The sequence below is a fragment of the Anopheles funestus genome, chromosome X (assembly GCF_943734845.2).
Source record: "Anopheles funestus chromosome X, idAnoFuneDA-416_04, whole genome shotgun sequence".
Taxonomy (NCBI): domain Eukaryota; kingdom Metazoa; phylum Arthropoda; class Insecta; order Diptera; family Culicidae; genus Anopheles; species Anopheles funestus.
Window position 1 is genome coordinate 20,550,985 of NC_064597.1, and position 19,382 is coordinate 20,570,366.

At 43.5% G+C, this 19,382-nt stretch overlaps 1 protein-coding gene across 1 annotated transcript; it reads right to left on the reverse strand.

The window, feature by feature from the left end:
- Positions 1-5,257: 5,257 nt before the first annotated feature.
- Positions 5,258-7,682, reverse strand: LOC125769168 (uncharacterized). Its single transcript, XM_049437718.1, has one exon. It carries the CDS (start codon positions 6,422-6,424, stop codon positions 5,258-5,260), a length of 1,167 nt encoding a protein of 388 aa, XP_049293675.1. The 5' UTR covers positions 6,425-7,682.
- Positions 7,683-19,382: the final 11,700 nt, after the last annotated feature.

Here is a 19,382-nt window from a genome sequence, read left to right on the forward strand (position 1 = left end):
CGACGGTTAGGAACCGATCACCACCGGTCGATATCGTAGAACTATGTGGTGCTGAATCAACCAAATCGGCTATGTTGCTAACCATCACCAATTAGCGATAGCACCGATCGTTCTACGTTTGGTAAACGCAGAACGATGCGGCGCCAAATCAACTGTATCGTATGGCTGGGTCCACCACAGTAGAAAAAACGCGAATATTTTTTTCAATTAGTTAGAGACGCTTAATGCGAATAAAAAAATTAGTTCGATTTATTCGCTTGTTTGTCCTACCAGCAAAAATTGGCCTGATTCTTCGCCTGATTGACCTTTTTATCGCGTTGCTGTCTGTCGATGCAAATTCACCACGGTTCTCTGGTTGCGTATGGATTTTTTAATGTGTTCTAAGCTGTCTTCAAATTGATGAATGTTATTATTAATACGATCTATGTAACCCATACAAAAAGCTATACTCTTGTGCAACCTGTTTTAACATGCGATCTGCCTCTGGTCAGTGTAATCTATAAGAGTTAGAAGAGAACATAGTTATAGCACAAAAATACAACATAAAGTGATTATACTTCCAGTAGTACACCCTTCTAAGCAATGTGGTGGAGCACTTGCAAAAACATTTTGAATTCACTTGCTTTGCACAAATGAGAGTCTTTGATGGATCGAATTCTACGATGTAAATCTATAACGTTATACGAAATATTGTTAATTTTCTTAATTTCATGTACAGACCATTTGGTCGCAATGTAATATGCGGAGTTGCCACGTCTTCGTTAATAAGAACGGCGTTTCTTCGGTGAAAACTTATAGCTCGGATTTTATTATTCACTTCTCTTTACTGTTACAATTTCTGTTACACAATTGGACTGTAATTATTGGACTCTATTATTGGACTCTGATTATTGGACTCTCTTGTGGCTCCGCGCGAGCCTCCTTTTATATGCAAATATATGCATTGTCCTTATGGGGGTATTTAGCCCTCCTGCTTAGCTAAACCTATTCCTAATTATCTATCCTGCTCTATCTGTTTATCTGTGCGTACGTGACTTTCGCAATTATTATTTTATATCCTTTTATGTTGGTAGCGATCTCCATTGTCCTGCTGCGCAATCGGATGGACTCTGCGTAAACAGCATACATTTTACAAACGCTCGTGCTATAAAAATATTACCAACTTGTGTCTTAAAAAAACTTTCAAACTAATTTTTAATAAGCAGAAAAACAAGTTACTGTGAGTGTATTGGGATAGTGGTTTTTCTATTTATCTCATTTTTCCAAGTGTGACTATAAATGTGTTAGAGTGTTTTTTTCATTCTTTCTTATACGCTTACGATTAGTGTTCACGCGTTAGTTTTCAAAGGTGTCAAACCTCTTGTTACAGCGGTACTATAAATGTTCATCGCTGTCGAACCAATACGATACAAGTTGTCGAACCTGTATGCTACAATGTGTAGAACCTGTATGCTACACAATATTTGTGTAAAGAAAGAAATTTCATCCATTTTGTCATTTTCGAGGTTTGTCCTTATCTTTATAGCCCCGTGGTATTTTCGTATAGCTTGCTGTGAATATGGTGGTGATTGCTACGCTTGATCCGAGTTAATGCGTTATGCACAGGTGGTTTTACCCTTTTCGATTATGTGTTGTGATGAAAAGATATAGTCTAACTATATCTAATGCGTTCTGTGATCATACAGGCGATCGCTAGGTTTACTCGTGAGGATGCGTGTAAACAGGATCATTTACCCTTTTGGATGCTGTCCTGCACGATAGAAAGAGAGCATTGGTCGTATTGTTTACCCGTAGTGATGCTACGTGCGATCGCTCCGCTTACCCAGGAGGATACGTGTGATCATCTATACTCTATCTGTGAGCATCTATTTTTTTTTTTAATAACCGAGAGGAGAACCTTCATAGGGACCCACCTTCAAGAAGGGAAGACCAGCTAAGCTGGAAGCACCACGCTCTGGGGACTGTCCGATTTGCATAAGCACCTACGGACTAAACTCCTCTCGAACCTCGAACCACTGACGGATCACCCAGGAGGGTATTACTTCGTACAGCAGCCCTTAGGGTACATTCGATTGAGTTAAAAGAACCGAATCTCCCACGGCACCGCGCTATGGCCCTTGGCTGGAGGACCAGGCGAAAAATGGACGGTATCTACATCTCAACAACAAGCACATAAGTCTCACCGCCGAGAATAAGACCGTCAAGACTTGTCACTTACTAGTCCTAAGACAGTCAGTGCCATGCCACTAAAATGCTACTTGACAAGATCCCGAAGAACCTTGCCTTTCGCTTCTCTCCTTGTGACCTTATTGGTTGCGGCGCTCATTGCGTATTGCACGCTGTTGCAACCGCACCATGATGGTCTTAATTTCTCTAGCTACAGTTCCCCATGCACTGCCGCTGGCGATCATCACCGCAACAATGTTTCCCGGGTTAACTGTAACTCCAACTCCACGTTCTATTATGACACGAGACGGGGCGTTGCTTTCACAACAGAATAGTACATGCTCCGGTGTCTCCTCTAAAGTGTCACACACCGGACACATGGCGGAAGAGATGAAATTCATCCGCTGGAGGTACCCATTGAAGAACCCATGCCCGGTGAGAAACTGGGAGAGATAGAAATCTACCTCCCCATGTTTTCTCGCGATCCATGGTTCAACCTCAGGGATGAGGGCGCGATGTACAGCACTGCTCCACTCATGCTGCCATGTACGGACGGATACTATACGCTCGGCCCTCCTGCAGGTTTCGGTGGTCTCACCCGTCGATCTCCGGCGGAAGTAGACCCTTGCGTCCTCCTCAACTAGTATATGCAGTGGCAACATGCCAGCCACCACACATGCACCATCGTGAGAAGTCGTGCGAAAAGCGCTAATCACACGATGGGCCAGTATTCGATGGAACCTTCGCAACCATTGGCGACGGTTCTCAAATCGCAACACCTTGTGCCAGACAGGTGCCGCATATCGCACTATGGCGATGGCAGTAGATGCTATGACCTTTCGTCGACTGCTGCGCGGCCCCACCTAGTTAGGCATTAGCTGAGTCAGCATGGTTGTGATCCTCCTCGCTTTCTCAACAACGTAGTGTACGTGTTGAGTGTACTCGAGTCGATCATCGATGATGAAGCCCAAGTACTTCAAACACCGCGACGACTGAATCACATGTCCATCCACCCGAATTGAAGATCTTTGCCCAGCTCTATGTGAGCTGACAAGGATGTACTCCGTTTTTAGTGGGGCGAGTTTTAAACGCACTGAGTGCATCCAATCAATAATGATGGAATCACTCTCTTCCACTAACGCTTCCACCTCAGAAATGGAGCTTCCCTGCACGCTTTGTACGATGTCGTCTGCGAAACCTGTCAGTGTCGCTCCCTCTGGCAGTCGAAGCGACAGGACGCCATCGTACATTATGTTCCAAAGGGTCGGCCCAAGGACCGATCCCTGCGGTACTCCCGCTGATACTCTCCGTGAAACAAGCCCCGTACTCGTCTCATATACCAGTTCCCTGTCCCTGAAGTAATCTCTTATGAGATTGTACAGGTAGACAGGGACTCTGATACGCTGCAAAGCAGCGGCTATCACGCTCCATGACGCATTGTTGAACGCATTTTCAACATCGAGAGTGACAATAGCGCAATAGCGGCCACCATATCGATGCCTCGATCTGGCTTCTGCAGCTATGGCTATGACACTCCGAATTGCGTCCGTGGTCGAGCGACCCTTCCGAAAGCCAAACTGCCTCTCGGATAGGGCCCCCGTCGTTTCGATGTGATCTTGGAGCCTATCCAAGATCATACGTTCGAATCCCTTCCCGGGGCCGTCGATGAGGCATATGGGTCTAAAGGACCCAGGCTCACCAGGTGGCCTACCGGGTTTTGGTATTAAAACCAGGAACTGCCTCTTCCAACTCGTTGGAAAGAGGCCCTCGTTCAAAGCCTTTTGGTAGACAGTCCTGAATATGTCAGGCTGTTCCACCATGGCTAGAGCCAAGGCCGGGTTGGGAATGGAATCCATTCCCGGTGACTTTTTTGGCTTCAGTCCCCTACCTATGGCGACGATGTCACCATTAGCGATTGGAGCAGGAGGCTGATCATCTTCCACACTATATGGTGGTTATTCCCCTTCAAAACTTTCATGAGGAGCTGATAGGCAGGACCGAATGGCATGTTATCTGCCTGTTCTATCAGCTCTCTAAAGAGTCTCCTCTTACTCGCTGCAATAGCCTTCTTGAGCTGACCGCGGGCGTTCTTATATTCGCCCCGGCGCAACAAGTAGTTCTCTGTCCTGTATGAGCGTTGCGCTCTGCGACCAGCCCTAAGGCATGCACGCCGCAGTTCACCGATTTCCTCGGTCCACCAGAAGGCTTGGGGCCGCATAGGTCCTCTACCATCCGTTGATCTCGGCATAACCGCCTCACACGCATCATTTAGAGCCATAGTCAGGCTCCCTGAGTCGACAACATCGATTTGCTCTAGCTGCAGTGCTAAAGCCTGTCTAAAGAGCTCTTCATTGAACTTGTTCATTTTAAACCGACCGGCAAGACTCTGAACGTCAGGCGCCGTGCTCGACATTGCACCCAAGTCAAACACAATCGCCCGATGGTCACTCTGCATGTGAGTCTGCAGCACGTGCAATCCGAATTAGGGACCATACTCGGCCACACGAAAGTGAGGTCGATGAAAGACGACCGTTCAGGTGTCCAGAATGTTGGTGTTATTCCGTCATTTAGGAGTACCACATCCAGACAAGCGAACGCAGTGAGCAACTGCTCCCCACGTCGCCTCTGTGGCTCTCCTCTGCTCGCCATAGGGCTGCCCCAAGCGGCAGACCAGGCATTGAAGTCGCCCCCAATGGCCAGCCTCGCCGCACCTGTCGCTACAACCACAATGTGGTTGAGCAGCGCACCAAACTCTTCCACTGTCCACCTGGGTGGCGCATAGCAGCTACAGACGACGATGCCATCTATCACTGCCGCTACCAGCCCAGGTTGGCTCGTTCGAATTTGCCGTTGGACAGGGTATTTGCCACAAGTGACTATCGCAGTTGACTGATCCTCCGCATACACAATGTTGCGGTTGTGTGTCTTACCCAACACTGGATCAGACACGAGAACCACATCAGCCTTCTGCTCCAATGCCACCTGCCACATCAAATGATATGATGCGGCACAATGGTTCTGGTTATGTTGTAAAAACTTAACCATTATCGCTTGCTTGCGACAAGGCGCCTAGGACACCCGCTGCTACCAGTCAAGTGCCCCGACGCCCTGCCCCCTTGCAATACAGACATACCGTCCTGTTGCGGCAGTCTTTCTGAACATGTCCCTTCTGTCCACAGTTCTTACAAAGGTCGCGTCTGTCCTCTTTGGGACATCTGTTGCTAAGATGCCCAACGCACCAGCACTTGAAACAGCGTGTCAAGCGCTGCGTTGCTTTAATTGGGCAGACCGACCAGCCGACCTTAAACTTCTCCTTCTTGAGGAGTTTTTCGGCCTCTTGGTGGCCAACCTTAAGGCTGGCCACTTGCGTCCCTGGGACACGCTCTTTGCGGAGCCGAATACCGTCAACCGGCACGGCAATCCCGCTTTGGCCCTCGATAGCGGTGGCCACGTCTTCAACCGTGGTCACTTCATCAACATCGCGGACCTCCAACAAAACTGTTGGGGCTAGTGCCCGCAATGTGGCCTTCTCTCCTATGTGCTTCTCGAGGGCCGGCACAATCTCACATGCCGACTTACCTCGTTTCAGCTCCAACAGCAGGTCTCCGTTTTGGGCCCTTCGGACCTTGGAGACCTGCTCTCTCACCTCTTTGTGGTTCTCTCGATTGCGAAGACCTTTAAGGATCTCCGCGTAGGAGGAGGACTCCCCAGCTTTGACCAGAACCGCTTCTGGTTTCTGCTTCTTAGACGGCTTTGCCGCCCGCAACGGTCCGGCCTTGCGACCAGCTGGCTTGGGCGGTTCCACCGTCTTCCCCTTCTTGGCCTGCTTAGCAGGCATGACCTTATCGCCTTTCTCTTTGACAGCTTTGGTCTCCATTGCCGACTTCTGGGCCTTTGGCTTACGGCCCTTCTTCGTCTGCTGGAGGAACTCGGGTGCCTCAGTTGTTCGGGCTACGGCACTTTCCGCATTCCCGGACCCCTTTGAGGTCTTTGCTTCAAGTCGCTTGAGAAGCGACTTGTTCTCCTTAAATAACATCTCCAACAGTTCCAGGATTGTTGCGAGCAGCTTCGGCTTGGCCTTGGCTGACTCGCCCCCTTTCACCGAGGAGACGTATTCGCGGAAGCACTGCAGGTGCTGGTCGGCAGCCACCTTAAGCGCCTCGCGTTCTTCACATTCTTGCCCGCGAAGCATCTTGGCCTTTTCCAAGGCCGATATCTCCACGATGCACTGCTCCTTAGCAGTACTCCTCAACGACATGGCAAAAGTGTTATTTGAGTTTATCTTTGTTCTTTGGTCCAAACTTCAGTCCGCTATCACTACCCGAAGACCGTAGTCCCCTTAAGGACCTCGTGGTTATCTTTGCAAGCAGGGAGGCCACGCGAGGGTTGGTGTGCGCCCTTATGAGGCAACACACTCAGAGCCAGGTAAGGGTAAAGCAGGGCACTAGCTCACCTGCACCTACAGTCCATCGGTTTTTGCAAACCGACGACAGACAGTGAGCGCTACTGAAGACTTGCCAGGTTTGACTAGGACGGAGGCAGACTTCCCATTAATCCAAACCGCCGTTTCAAGTTGGTTTCACCCAACCTTACTAAGGGGCTGGGCTGGGTCGCCCACCAGCACCAAAAACAGTTCAGTAATATAAAATCCAAAACAAGTCCTTCAAGCGCAGGTCATACCGCCTCCGTTGGTATGCAAACTAGATACGACGGTCTAGCTACATTCCACCCGGCACCACGTGGAGGTGGAGGTCGGACTTTGCCGGGTCTGTGAGCATCTATTGGATGATGCGTTATGTATGTACAAAGCCTATACGTAGAAAAGAGAGAGCGAATTTGGTTTAGGGATTATGTTTGCTAGCATCTCAAGCATCATGATGCCTTCCAACCAACATAGTCGCCAACCCAAGGCAGACCAATTCAGCAATTCAAGCAACCTTGCGGAACAGTTCTTCAACGATGTCGATCATATTTAATGTTTAATTACAGAACAATACTTATTTTAATACTAAAGTTAACAATCCATCGATATGTATTGTGATATGTTTAATGTAACTTATTAAGACCACAAAATAACACAGGAGGTTAAACTGATACACTTTTAAACTAAACTTTTATTGCAACTTTTGCTTCGCGATCGGGCAGAGTTTCTTCGTATTTCGTGAGAACCTTTTTCTGTCGTTCTTTGCCACCGAAACCCTATTTATACCCAATTCCCTTATGTAAAATAGTCTAGCCTACTTATGTAATAATTATGATTCTACCTAAGTCTATAAGTCCATCCCTATCGTATTTACTCGCTATCCTATTCTATCCTACCAGTACTGTTCATTAGCCAATCGTGGCGTCCCTGTTCCTGCCTTATTCTTTCCTAGTCGTATTCTTACTATAACTTATTTTTATATTTGCTTACTATAAACTTATATTTATATTGTGACTTCGCATTGCCTATGCGTAGGCGTCACAGTATTTATAACTTCCTATGTATTCTGAAACACAAGATCGTGGAATATAAACCCAACAGAATGTCCTTTGCAAATTTGTGGTAGGGTAAATAAATGTGACCGTTATAACAATGTGTGCCTTATTTTTAAATTATCATGTGATTTATCCATTTATTTTTCCACGTGTGATATGACCAGAAAAATATAATATATATTTTATTACAGGGAAACGCACATGATAAGCCACGGAGAGCCCACTTTAGGAAATCGCGCAAGCGAATATGAAAGTAGGAAAGGTTAATATGAAAACACCCAATATAATAACAAATCTCCCAATATAGGGGTCTATGATACCTTAAGTTAGAAAGCTAAAATTTTTAGCCCGAATCTGTCAAAACATCGAACAGAATCGAGCGGGAAATTGTTGACATGTAATATCATCATGCAAGGATTCCTCAAGGACCTAGCATTTTGACATAAAGAATTACATTAGGCTGCAGTTTTGTAGAACCGCGTTTTGACGAAACAGGAATTGCAGCTTCGAAATATAGTTCGAAATATAGGCATGGCACAAGTAAAAAAATGTATTTTTTTCATAATAAGCTTAACATAATTAAACTTATGTAATTTCATTGTTGTTTTAAATCCTAATTCAATCAACATTCACCCGAATCAAATATGGCATAGCCTGTTTCAGACGTGCTAGAAAAATGCTTTGTTTTGACATTTGTCGAGCTAAACTAACATTAGAAAAAAAAATCTAATCTGAAATACGCAGGTTTATTTTGCTGAGCTGTTTGTATGGAAAACATGCAGCAAATAAGCCGCCAAACGTCAAAGTTCATATAAAAAACTAGTGGAAGGTATCATAGACCCCATAGATAGGAAATCGATATAAAATGTCAGGAATTGATATAAAATGTCAGATTGGCGAGGCGGTTTGAATGCTGGGTATATACTTGTCGGTTCGAGAGTTGAAAAATGTAAACAAATATTTTTAAATAATTTTTATTTAAATTACGTAGTTTTTGGTACGGTGACGGTGGCCGGCGTACCTTTCCGGGATCGTCCTTTAAGCGTGCGCATACTGACATTAAATCCAACTTCGTAAGGTAAATTAGGCCACTGTCAGGAATTTCGCGCGCCACGCCAACTGTGTGGAGTACATTTTCCGATCCTCGATGGTCGTCGGTGTGTTACGCCGCTCCGGTATTAGCTTCACCATCTTCAAGGAGTAGTTGAAGCCTTTTACTTCCCTAAAAAAAAGGTAGGGTGGTAGTGGAAACTCGCACACCGTGTTCCTGCAACAATTTTTGTGCGAGTGATTTTAGCGTCACCGTACACTCGCCGTTGATCCAGCATTGAATATCGCTTATGGCTTGCTGCGACAATATTTTCTGCCCTTGCCACCACGTTTCTTACCTTCGAAACCTGAAATGCCCGTATAGTCCGTGATGGGAAATTCCGAAACTTTTGAAAATATATAGTTCGCCCTTTGAGCAACATATGCATAGCATAACTTAAACCATTGCTAGTTAGTCAATTGCGAACTGCTCAGGGCACCTGATATTTTAAAGAGTTTATGTGTTTCAAGTTTGTGTTCCTGTTTGTTACAAATTGTGGTTAATAAAATGGACCCACCGGCGAAAAAGGGTGAGCAATGCTTAGAAAAGGTAAAACCGTAAATAGTTTAATTAAAATACGTCGAGGGTATATAAGTTTTTGTTTTAGACTATAACTATGAACCTGGAAAGCACACTGGCTTCTATTGGATTAGTGCAACAACGTGGGCTACTGTGGAATAGAAAGGATCCGTTTTACAAGGATAAAGCAAAGCAGAGTGACGCTTGGTTTCCAATGCAACCGACATCCCAGTTATGAGTTTATTGCGGAAATGGAAATCGATTTGCGGAACATACCGACACTACCACCCGAAAGTTTCCGTTAGTAAAGTGACCGGTTTAGGTAAGTTGGTACGTAATAAAGCATAAGGCATTGTGTTTACAAGGTTTTTGTAAATTTCAGCAGCGAATGCTATATTTAAACCTACGTGATTTGCCTACAACAGCATGAATTTTATACAACACGTCCGAGAATGTAAAACAACGCTAAGCACTGTGAGTTTTTCATCAATTATTTTACATTGGTTAAATACTTAATTTTAACTGCGTTTCTAAATTACGTTGCTTGGTTACTTACCTAATAGATGCTAAAACCGCTTCGCGGCCCGACCCTAACTTAAAACCAACAAAACTGAACAAAAATAAGCATGCTATTTACATTACTACTATAGAATAAACTAATTTCCTAAAAAAATGTAGTTACATACTAAATAATTTATAGCTACACTCTTCTCTACTAACAAACTATCCGGTATAAACACATAATAATAGAATAATTAAAACTAAACGCTAGAAAAATAATTGGCAAACCGCATTCGCATCGCCATTACTTGGTTGGAAGACCTGATGCGAACTCCTGCTAGGTCGATAAGTGAGGATGACCCTTCTTGCCCTGGCTCAATCGCCATATCACCTTCTCCTACTTGGTCCGAGTTCCGTGTTCTAATATAGTTGTGCAGATACACAGTGGTCATGACCACTAAACGCGCCAACTCTGGTTTCAGTTGAATAGGACCAACTAGCACCCAAAACCTTTTCGTTATTATGCCGAACACATTTTCTATTGTGCTTCTTGCTGGAGATTGGCGTTGGTTAAAACACGTTCTACAGACCCTGGTGCATGGTTACCCGCAAATGGCCGAATAAGGTAATCAGTCATCGCAAACGCCTTATCGCCTAGCAAAACAAATGGTAATGCTATGAGATGAGAGGTGCTCAATGTTCGAGGCTCGGGAATATTTAAAGATTTGTTCTCTAATAATGGGTAAAGGAACATTTCTTAAATACCCCTTCATCCGACACTCGTCCATGGCATCCTACAACGGCATATATTATATCGTAGTTTGCATTGCAAACAGCAAACAACACAATACTGTTGAATCCTTTGTAATTAAAAAATTCTTTGCCACAGTGTTTCGGTGACAGAATTGGGACGTGTTTTCCATCAACTGTCCCGATGGCGTGGGGAAAATTCCATCGAGTTTCAACCCGTATAGCAAAATATGAGCATTCCCAGTCATGCGGTCGAGTTTCTTTTGTTCTCATGGTCCTTAACGAGTCCATTCTGAATCCACCGCGGAGTCCCGCAGGAAGACATTTACCGACCACACGCACACACTCAAACCGGGTTGGTATATACAGGGTGGCCACTCAACCGGGAAATCGGGAAAACCGGGAATTAGCCGGGAATTTTTTTAAACCGGGAAAACCCGGGAAATAACCGGGAATTTCTTCGGAAAACCGGGAAAATTTTATTTTTTGCAATACCGTATTTATCATAAAAGTGTACAATTTGAAGTGTTTTTTTATTCAAACAGAACGGCCTGGGCGTATTACTGAAGAGTATGTTCAATCACCATGAATTTTTGTGTATTATTCGAGTTTGGTGTGTCTACACGTTCTTCCTAGCACACATCTTTTCTTTTTCTGGCTCCTTACGTTGGGAGCCACGAATGATGTGTACACGTCGAGCTGTCTGCGCTTCGTTAGATGAGTGCAATTTAGAATAGTTCATCAAAAGATACCAAGAGAAAACATTTCACTACGCTTGTGAAATAGCTGTGACCATTATGTAGGCGCTGTTGTTGTGACCCATAGCCATGCCCCAGTGCTCTGACATTTTATGTTTTGTTGATATTGTTTATTATTATCGTTATATCTTGTCTGCCACTTTGGGTTCTCTCTTCACAAAGTTAAACTCTGCTTATTTTTGATTAAAACTGCGTATTATTGTCAGTCGCAATCATTTTATCACCTGCTAGCAGAACAAAATCATCCGTTTTCATATGTCAATAGTTTATGTAATAATTAAGTCACATCCGCAATAGTTTTTTTTTTAGTACATGGATTCATATTTTTTGAGACGCGTCTACTTTTCCTTTTAATAATTTTGCGATAAATATGATTTTGGCGTTTTCACGGTGATTTTCTAATGTTTCCAATCCTAATCCATGTCAGCAACTTTATGGCATACCTAGACATGTATCTTTGGATTTTTTCGATTCTTTTGATGCATCGTTCGGTACATGGGCACCCCATAATAGATCCAAACTGAAAGATTGGACGGACTAGACTAACAAACAGAGTTTTTATACAAACAGGATCATTTAATTAGCTAGTTATGTTACGAACTAAATCAAAAGTCCTATCGGTCTTACTTATTATGTTTTCATAGTGATTTCGAAAAGTAAGTTTGTCATCTAATACAGTGGTCCCCAACCTATGGTCCGCGGACCACTTGTGGTCCGTGGCTTAAGTAGAAGTGGTCCGCGGAAGAAATTTTCGGTCGTTGGACCAATTATTTTAACACTTTTTGTTTACCATTTCAAGCGTTTTTACGTGACGAAATCATTCTACGCTTCTCGATGTGTCTAATTGTGATTAATTATAATTTTTACTAATGTTTTATTTCAAAAATTGCCTTAACAACGATATGCATACATTACGAGTCCGTTCATAGGCGGCACATGTGGGCCGCGATATACTTATGTCGAACAAAAAGTGGTCCGCGGTACTAAAAAGGTTGGGGAGCACTGATCTAATAGGACGCCAAGATCACAAATCCTATCAGCACCTTGTGTCGCTAGTCCATTTATGTTGTATGAATACTAATGCCCATTTTGCCCCATAGCTCGGTTAATTTAGTCCATAGCTCTGCCCATTTAGCTCAACTTGACAAATAAGCTTCACGTGAAACATCCGTGACTTTTAATTAACAGTTGATGGATGTTAATACGGTGTTCAGGAGCATCATATTAAATTAAATTTATAGATAACCAGCACAATCAAAGCATATTTTTATATCTTTTATATTATATTATTATGGATATTGTTGTGTTTAATTGTGAATTAAAAAAGTTTTGACTTATCTTCCTAAAATGGCTGTTGCTGCTACATTCCCATTTATATTTAAAAAAAAATGATGTCATCTTTGAAACACCAAAACAGGACGGCAGCGGCTTGTACTAACTTGATACTAGAACAGTCTATTTAAATTTTATTACAATAATGCATCGAAATTGAATCACGTAGTAACAAGTTACAGGCCTCTAAAGTTGCAGAGAAATGAGCAATCGAAATCGGTTTGTCTACCCAAGTATCCATTTGCATGAAATTGGGTTAAATGTTGTATGATAAATAACTTCAGCATTAAAGTACCGCGCAATGTTTATTTACAACCGAGAAACTAAGTGTAATGAACCGTCAAAAACCGGGAAAAACTTGGAAAAAACCGGGAGAAAACCGGGAAAAAACCGGGAATCCAAAATCCTGATTTGAGTGGCCACCCTGTATATAAAGCCCCGCGTAGCCACGCCCGCTTCAGTCGCCCGCGAGCGTTCGTAGCGTGTGGATCTATGCCGGATTTTAGCAAAAAAAATGAATGAATTCCAGAAAATAAAAACGCCAGGGGGGTTCCTCAAATTCACTCTCTCGTGAGAGCGTGAGAGAATCTTTTTTCCCCATACAACTTCCTTGGAGCTTTTGCTGAAATGATAGAGAACATTGGATTAGAAATTGGTGTAGAAGAAAGTCATGCTTACATTTGCGCCATCCGACCAGTCGTTGAGGGGGTACGTTGTGTACCGTATATAAATGAAGCTGAATGGGAATGGATTTCACTGCACGTATGATGCAAAAAATAATTCTTTCGTGCTTTTAGATATTTTTGGGGAAAAATATTGCATAACAGGTTTGTTTCCTACCATACGGCCGTTCCGATAAAAAATATTAGACGCTGTTTGGACCTTTTTAACTACCCTCAAGGTGTGGCTTTATGGAAAATTTCTATAAACGCACAGAAATACGAGGTAGCTGCTACACGTGCTAATTTTTTCCCATGAGCGTTCAGACAGACGACAGGTAACTAGCACTGTTCCTTGTCGCTACGCGCCTATACATGCGGAAGGTGTTACTGGTTCTTGTAGGCAGGTAATGAACACAGGATGCTATGTAGGTGCGACTAGGGGAAACCGAATACCTCTGATGAGAATTGAGTCATACCACAAACCATTGCTTGGCCAAGAAATGGTTACCGGCTAAACACCGACTCGCGTACCAGTGATGCGTTCGGGTACATAGGTAAAGAATATGAATGTAAAAGGATGCGTCGATTAGGTGTCGCACGTTGGACCTAGAGGCAGTGAACGATCAAATTAAAAGCTGTTCAGAAGCCCTAAATTTTTCAAAACAATTCTTTATATGTAGGTTAACACTGTCCTTTACACCTGTTTACAGTTCGTATTTAGTTCACAATTTATTTTAACGTTTACGTGGGTTACGGTTACGAGGTGTTTGCGCGGAGGTATCTTAAGAGCAACTAATGTAAGTTCGTGTAATGAGACTAACGTATAAGTTCGTGTAATGAGTATGAGTTCTGGTGAGTTCCTGTAGATCACAGTGTTCCCTGCTTCGGACATTCTATTACACCACCATTTTCTCCCCCTTTGGAACTAAGTTCCAAATATAGATGTTACGTTAGACTTCGATGGGTAAGGGTGCTAGTAATCTAACATTTCGCTTGTAATAATTGTTGTTCACCTTTACCAATGCTACTCTAACTAATCCATCAGCGCTTGGAAAGGTTTGTTTGACAACTCCCATGGGCCATTTAGCAGTAGGCATATTGTCATCACCGATTAGTACAATTTGGCCAGGTTGTAGGTTGTTATGAACTTTCGTCCATTTCGCCATTCTTCTTAGTAGGTGGAGATATTCGTTACGCCACCTTCTCCAGAACTGTTCAGTTTGGGATTGCACTCGCTTCCACCGAACTTGAGCTGTCGCCGTCATATCATTGTTATCCATTGGGATAGCAGAAAAGGATCTCCCAATTAAGAAATGGGCTGGAGTTAGGGCTTCTGGGGTGTCTGGATCGGCATGTATGGTGGTAAGTGGCCGAGAATTCATTATTGCTGCTACTTGATAAAATACTGTTTGCAGCTCGAGTATCTTAAACTGAGCTCCTCTCGCTGCTGCAGTAAAAAGTCGCTTGGCCACCTTTATATTTGATTCCCATAATCCCCCGAAGTTGGGACTTCTTGGTGGAATGAACTTGAAAGCTATTCCGTATTCAGCCATCTTGTCTACCATCGTATTTCGAAAATTCTCATTTTTATAGACTTGTAATAACCTTTTCAGTTCGGCATTGGCACCGACAAAATTTCTTCCGTTATCTGAATGTATTGTGTTTGGTTTACCGCGTAACGACACGAATCTCAGTAGTGCTACTATGAATGCATCTGTCGATTGGTTCTCGACGACCTCTATGTGTATTGCTTTTGTAGCCATGCAAACGAATATGCATGCGTAGACTGACAACTTTGCTCTTGATCTTATACTGGGTTGTACGTCGCATGGGCCACATAAGTCTATGCCAGTGTTGTAAAATGTGTAGGATTCGGTGACTCTCTCTGCCGGAAGTTGTCCCATCTTTTGAGATAATAAGCATGGTCTGCCTCTGGCGCATATAACGCATTTCCGTAACACTCCCTGAACGGTCCTTCTCAGATCTCTCATCCAATACGTTTCCCGAAATGCGTTCATAATTATGCTAAGACCTGCATGATAATGGTGTTCGTGCAAATGTTGAATTTGCACTACCTGCCCATTGTTGCAGCACATAGTCGGTGGTTCACCGGGCCACTTTAACGCGGAACAGTGGATGCATGGTTCCCGTGCTGGCAGAACGAGGTGTGAACCTCGGGATGATTGTACTGTTCATGGTTGCCATGTCCCACTCTTACCATATGGGTCATACGTTGCAAGGCAATATATGCACGCTGGCGAGCTGCTTCCTCTTCACGCAGCTGATGCACGTATGCTTGTTGCTGCTGTTGCAGCAACGGTACAGCAGTTGTAGTGACCGTTGCTGAGTGGACAGTTGTTGCCGGTGTTGTTGCTGTTTCTGTTTTTATTGTTGTTGTTGTTGTTATTGTTGTTGTTGTCGTAATAATTGTTGTTGCTGATGTTGTTGTCATTGGTGGTAACATTGCCGAAGAAGAGGGTGGCGCAGTAATTGCACTAACTGCCGGTCGCTTCAATGCCCGACTCAGGGCAGTCCGGTTTCTGCCAAGTCTTACCTTTCGTTCAGCTGGCGTTTCTTCCAATGGAGTGCCATATTGTGCAGCAATCTCCATCCGGACCGATTCCTCGCTTGATTGAGCTGGTGCAACATCTACCGCCATATTTTGGTTTGAGGTAGAAGGACGGTCTGTTCCGGAAGTTACCCCCATTGTCGGAGCAAAGCGTTTGTTGGCTCTGTACCGTGCAGCTCGTTCCCTTGCAAGCCGTGCCTTTCTTTCATTTGCCATTTCAGCCGATGGTAATTCCAATACAGGTGGCACCATTGCTGATGGTGGTGCTTGCTGTTGGTTGACTGTTTCAGCAGCGACCACTGTATCGGCTGCGGCAGTAGTAATAAGATTTTGGTCGTTTGATGTTGTTGTAGTAGTTGTTGCTGTTGTCAAAGGTGGTAGCATTGCCGATGAACAGGATGGCACAGCATGTGGTAATTGCACTACGTGAAAGTATCAGTTTGGCTAAGTCCAGCCTCTTGTTAGCTGTAGTCTCCGTTACTTCGTGAACCTTGCGTTTCTTGTACGGCTTGCATCCTAGGTCCTTCGTCATGATGGTTTTGAGCAGTTCTTATCGACACATGGACAGCCGCGGTCTTACGGATCGCGCGGTTCATTTTTCGACGAACGCTCTCTCTCACCAGCAGGCTGCTGGCGCTCTTGTCGAATGCGCGCGGGCAATCAGTTATAATTTTAATGGGTATACCATGGACATACGTATGAAAACGTTTTAAGGCGTAAATTATTTATAAGGTCTCTAATTAATAACTATGTTCATAACTATGTAGCTTGGCCTCGTCAACCGAAGCTGTCTTCGAAAAGTAAGCGACTGGATGTAGTTTACCATCACTTTGTCTTTGTAGCAACACTGATCCAAAACCTGTTGAATAGGCATCACAATGCACTTCAGTTTCGTTTGTCGAATCATACACAGATAGTACAGGGGCCTCAATCAATTTTCTCTTTAAAATTTCAAATGAAGTAACGTATTTCTCATCAAAATGAAACAATAAGTTATCTTTCAATAGATTAGTCAATGGCTTGGCTATAACTGAAAAAGAAGGCACGAATCTACTAAAAATTGAAAATAAACATAAACATTGCTGCACTTGTTTCCTATTTTGTGGTTGTGGGTAGTTTGCTATAGCCGTTAGATGTTGTTCATTTGGACGTATACCAGACACGTTTGCTCGATAGCCTAAATAATCTAATTCACTGAACCCGAACTTGCACTTATCCAATCGTAGTTGTAAACCGTTCCTTTTTAAGGTCTGCAAAACTGCAAAACAAGCATAGTTAATATGCTGAGGAGATCTTGAAACTCTTTTGAAGCTATTATAATATCATCTATGTAGACAACAAGGACTCCTTTCTCGATAAAATCTCTTAGGATGATGTTAATTATTATTATTATTTATTAGCGTAGGGAAGGATGTTGTTAATAAAATTTTGAAATTCTGCAGGAGCATTTTTTAACCCTAATGGCATCCGTAAATACTCATACTGCCCATCAGGCGTGACAAATGCAATATATTTTATAGAGTATTCGTCCATTTTGACCTGATGAAAGCCACTCTTTAAAACGAGAAGAGTAAAATAGCGTTAGTTTCCTAAGTGTTCGAGGCACGTTTCTATCAATGGCAAAGGGTAATTGTCCCGAATCTTGATCCTATTCAGTGGCCTCACGGGTAGCAAAATATGGGCTTTTAAACTACTTGAGTTGAAGCCACTGCTCGAATCGGAAAACCCTATGTGCCTCTCGCGCGCCCGTATTCAAAAACGTATCGCGACCTCTCGTTCTGTTTTCGTTTTTTTGGGTTTTTTCATGGTTTTTACGTAGGCGGAGCTGTAGCTCCGCTCTACAATTATAGTGTAACCCCGGCTCTAAACGCTTAGCAATTGTCGCGTTTGCGAACGCGATTCAGAAAAATTTTGCGAAACTCCATATAAAAAAAATTGTGAAAAGTCGCTATACGTGTATTTTCAGCGAAAAATCGCGATTCGAAGCGCGACTTGACGCCATGACAGTTTTCTGTAATAACAAGGTAAACAAAATACAAATCAAAAAATTAAATATTTTGAGTGTTATTAAACATTGTAAATTAAATTAAAAAATCGAGTGCTATTTATTTATTAAAAGTACATACGTGTTGTACATAATTATTGTGAATGTCAATATTATTTTTAAAACAAAAAAATCGCTGTTAATTAAAAACAATCCCATATTGTGGACAAATGCATGGCTGCATTGTTTATGAATTTATTGCTTGTATGCTGAACTTGCTTGAACAAGATAAATTAATTAATAATTAATTAACTTAATTAATTAGAAAAAATATTAGACTTAAAAAAATAGAGTTAAAAAATATTAGATAGTCCACAGCACAGTGTTCGATCCCTTTTGGAAGCTGTGTTGGAATCGTGGTTATGAATACATGTATATTGATGGTAGTTTGAAAGCTGTGTTGGAATTGTAGTTATGAATACCTGTATATTGAGGGTACGGTGACGGTCATGAAATGAGAAAGAAGCCATACACGTTTGAAGCCGTGCGTACCCGCATGTTAACGCACAGCCGTAGCGTCGTACATAAGGACCATAGTGTGCTCCGTTTGATGCACTCGTTGATAATTTGTGCATCATTACCCTTTGGTACGATGGGCAAAATTTGACGGAAGTCACTGGACAGCAGTACCACCTTGCCGCCAAATGGTCGCTGCACGCCCGTTATGTCCCGAATGGTACGATCGACTGCTTCCAACGCGTACCGGCTGCTCACGGATGCTTCGTCCCACACGATTAGCGTTGCCTGGCGGATGAGTTCAGCGCGCTTCGACTGTACTGGGATGTTGCAAGTGGAGTGACGATTTAAGTCGCGCGGAAGCTTAAACGTTGAGTGGACCGTTCTTCCTCCACTAAGCAACAGCGCTGCTATTCCACTCGCCGCAGTGGCAAGCGCAATTTATTATTGGCGTTGCGTGTATGCGAGGATTTTTTTCAGCACGAAAGATTTGCCCGTACCGCCAGGACCGTCCAGGAAGAAAAAGCGATTGTCTTCAGCATTATAGATTCCGGTTGAGTTGGTGTTCACATCCGTATCCGTTGTAGTGCTCGTCGATATCCGAACTCGATCAATGGCCGCCGTAATTTTGTCGTACACTGTACGCTGCTCGTCGTTGAGTAGGTGTAGGGTGGCCAAAGTTTCGTCCAGATCGTTCACTGCGTAAGCCCGTTCGGTCGTGATGAACTCGTTCACCTCATTCGCATCGTTCCTGAGGTGCTCTGCAACGTGTTTATAATCCTGCAGCTGTGGCATATCGGGAAAGGTGGTTAAATCCTTTGCCGGAATGGTACCTCGCAAAAACCGATCGATTTCGCGCAGCGCACGAAAACGTTCGACGTCAATCAGCAGCGTATTCAGGTCGGACTATTTTGATGTATACCGGTCGCGATTGTGGAAGTGAAAGTCTTCACACAATAGCTCTGCGTACTTATCCCACAGCTTGCGCGGTTCTTGCGGCATCTCTGAGAGAATAAGCCCACAGAAATGGCGAAATTGGGAGGACATTTGGAATGTG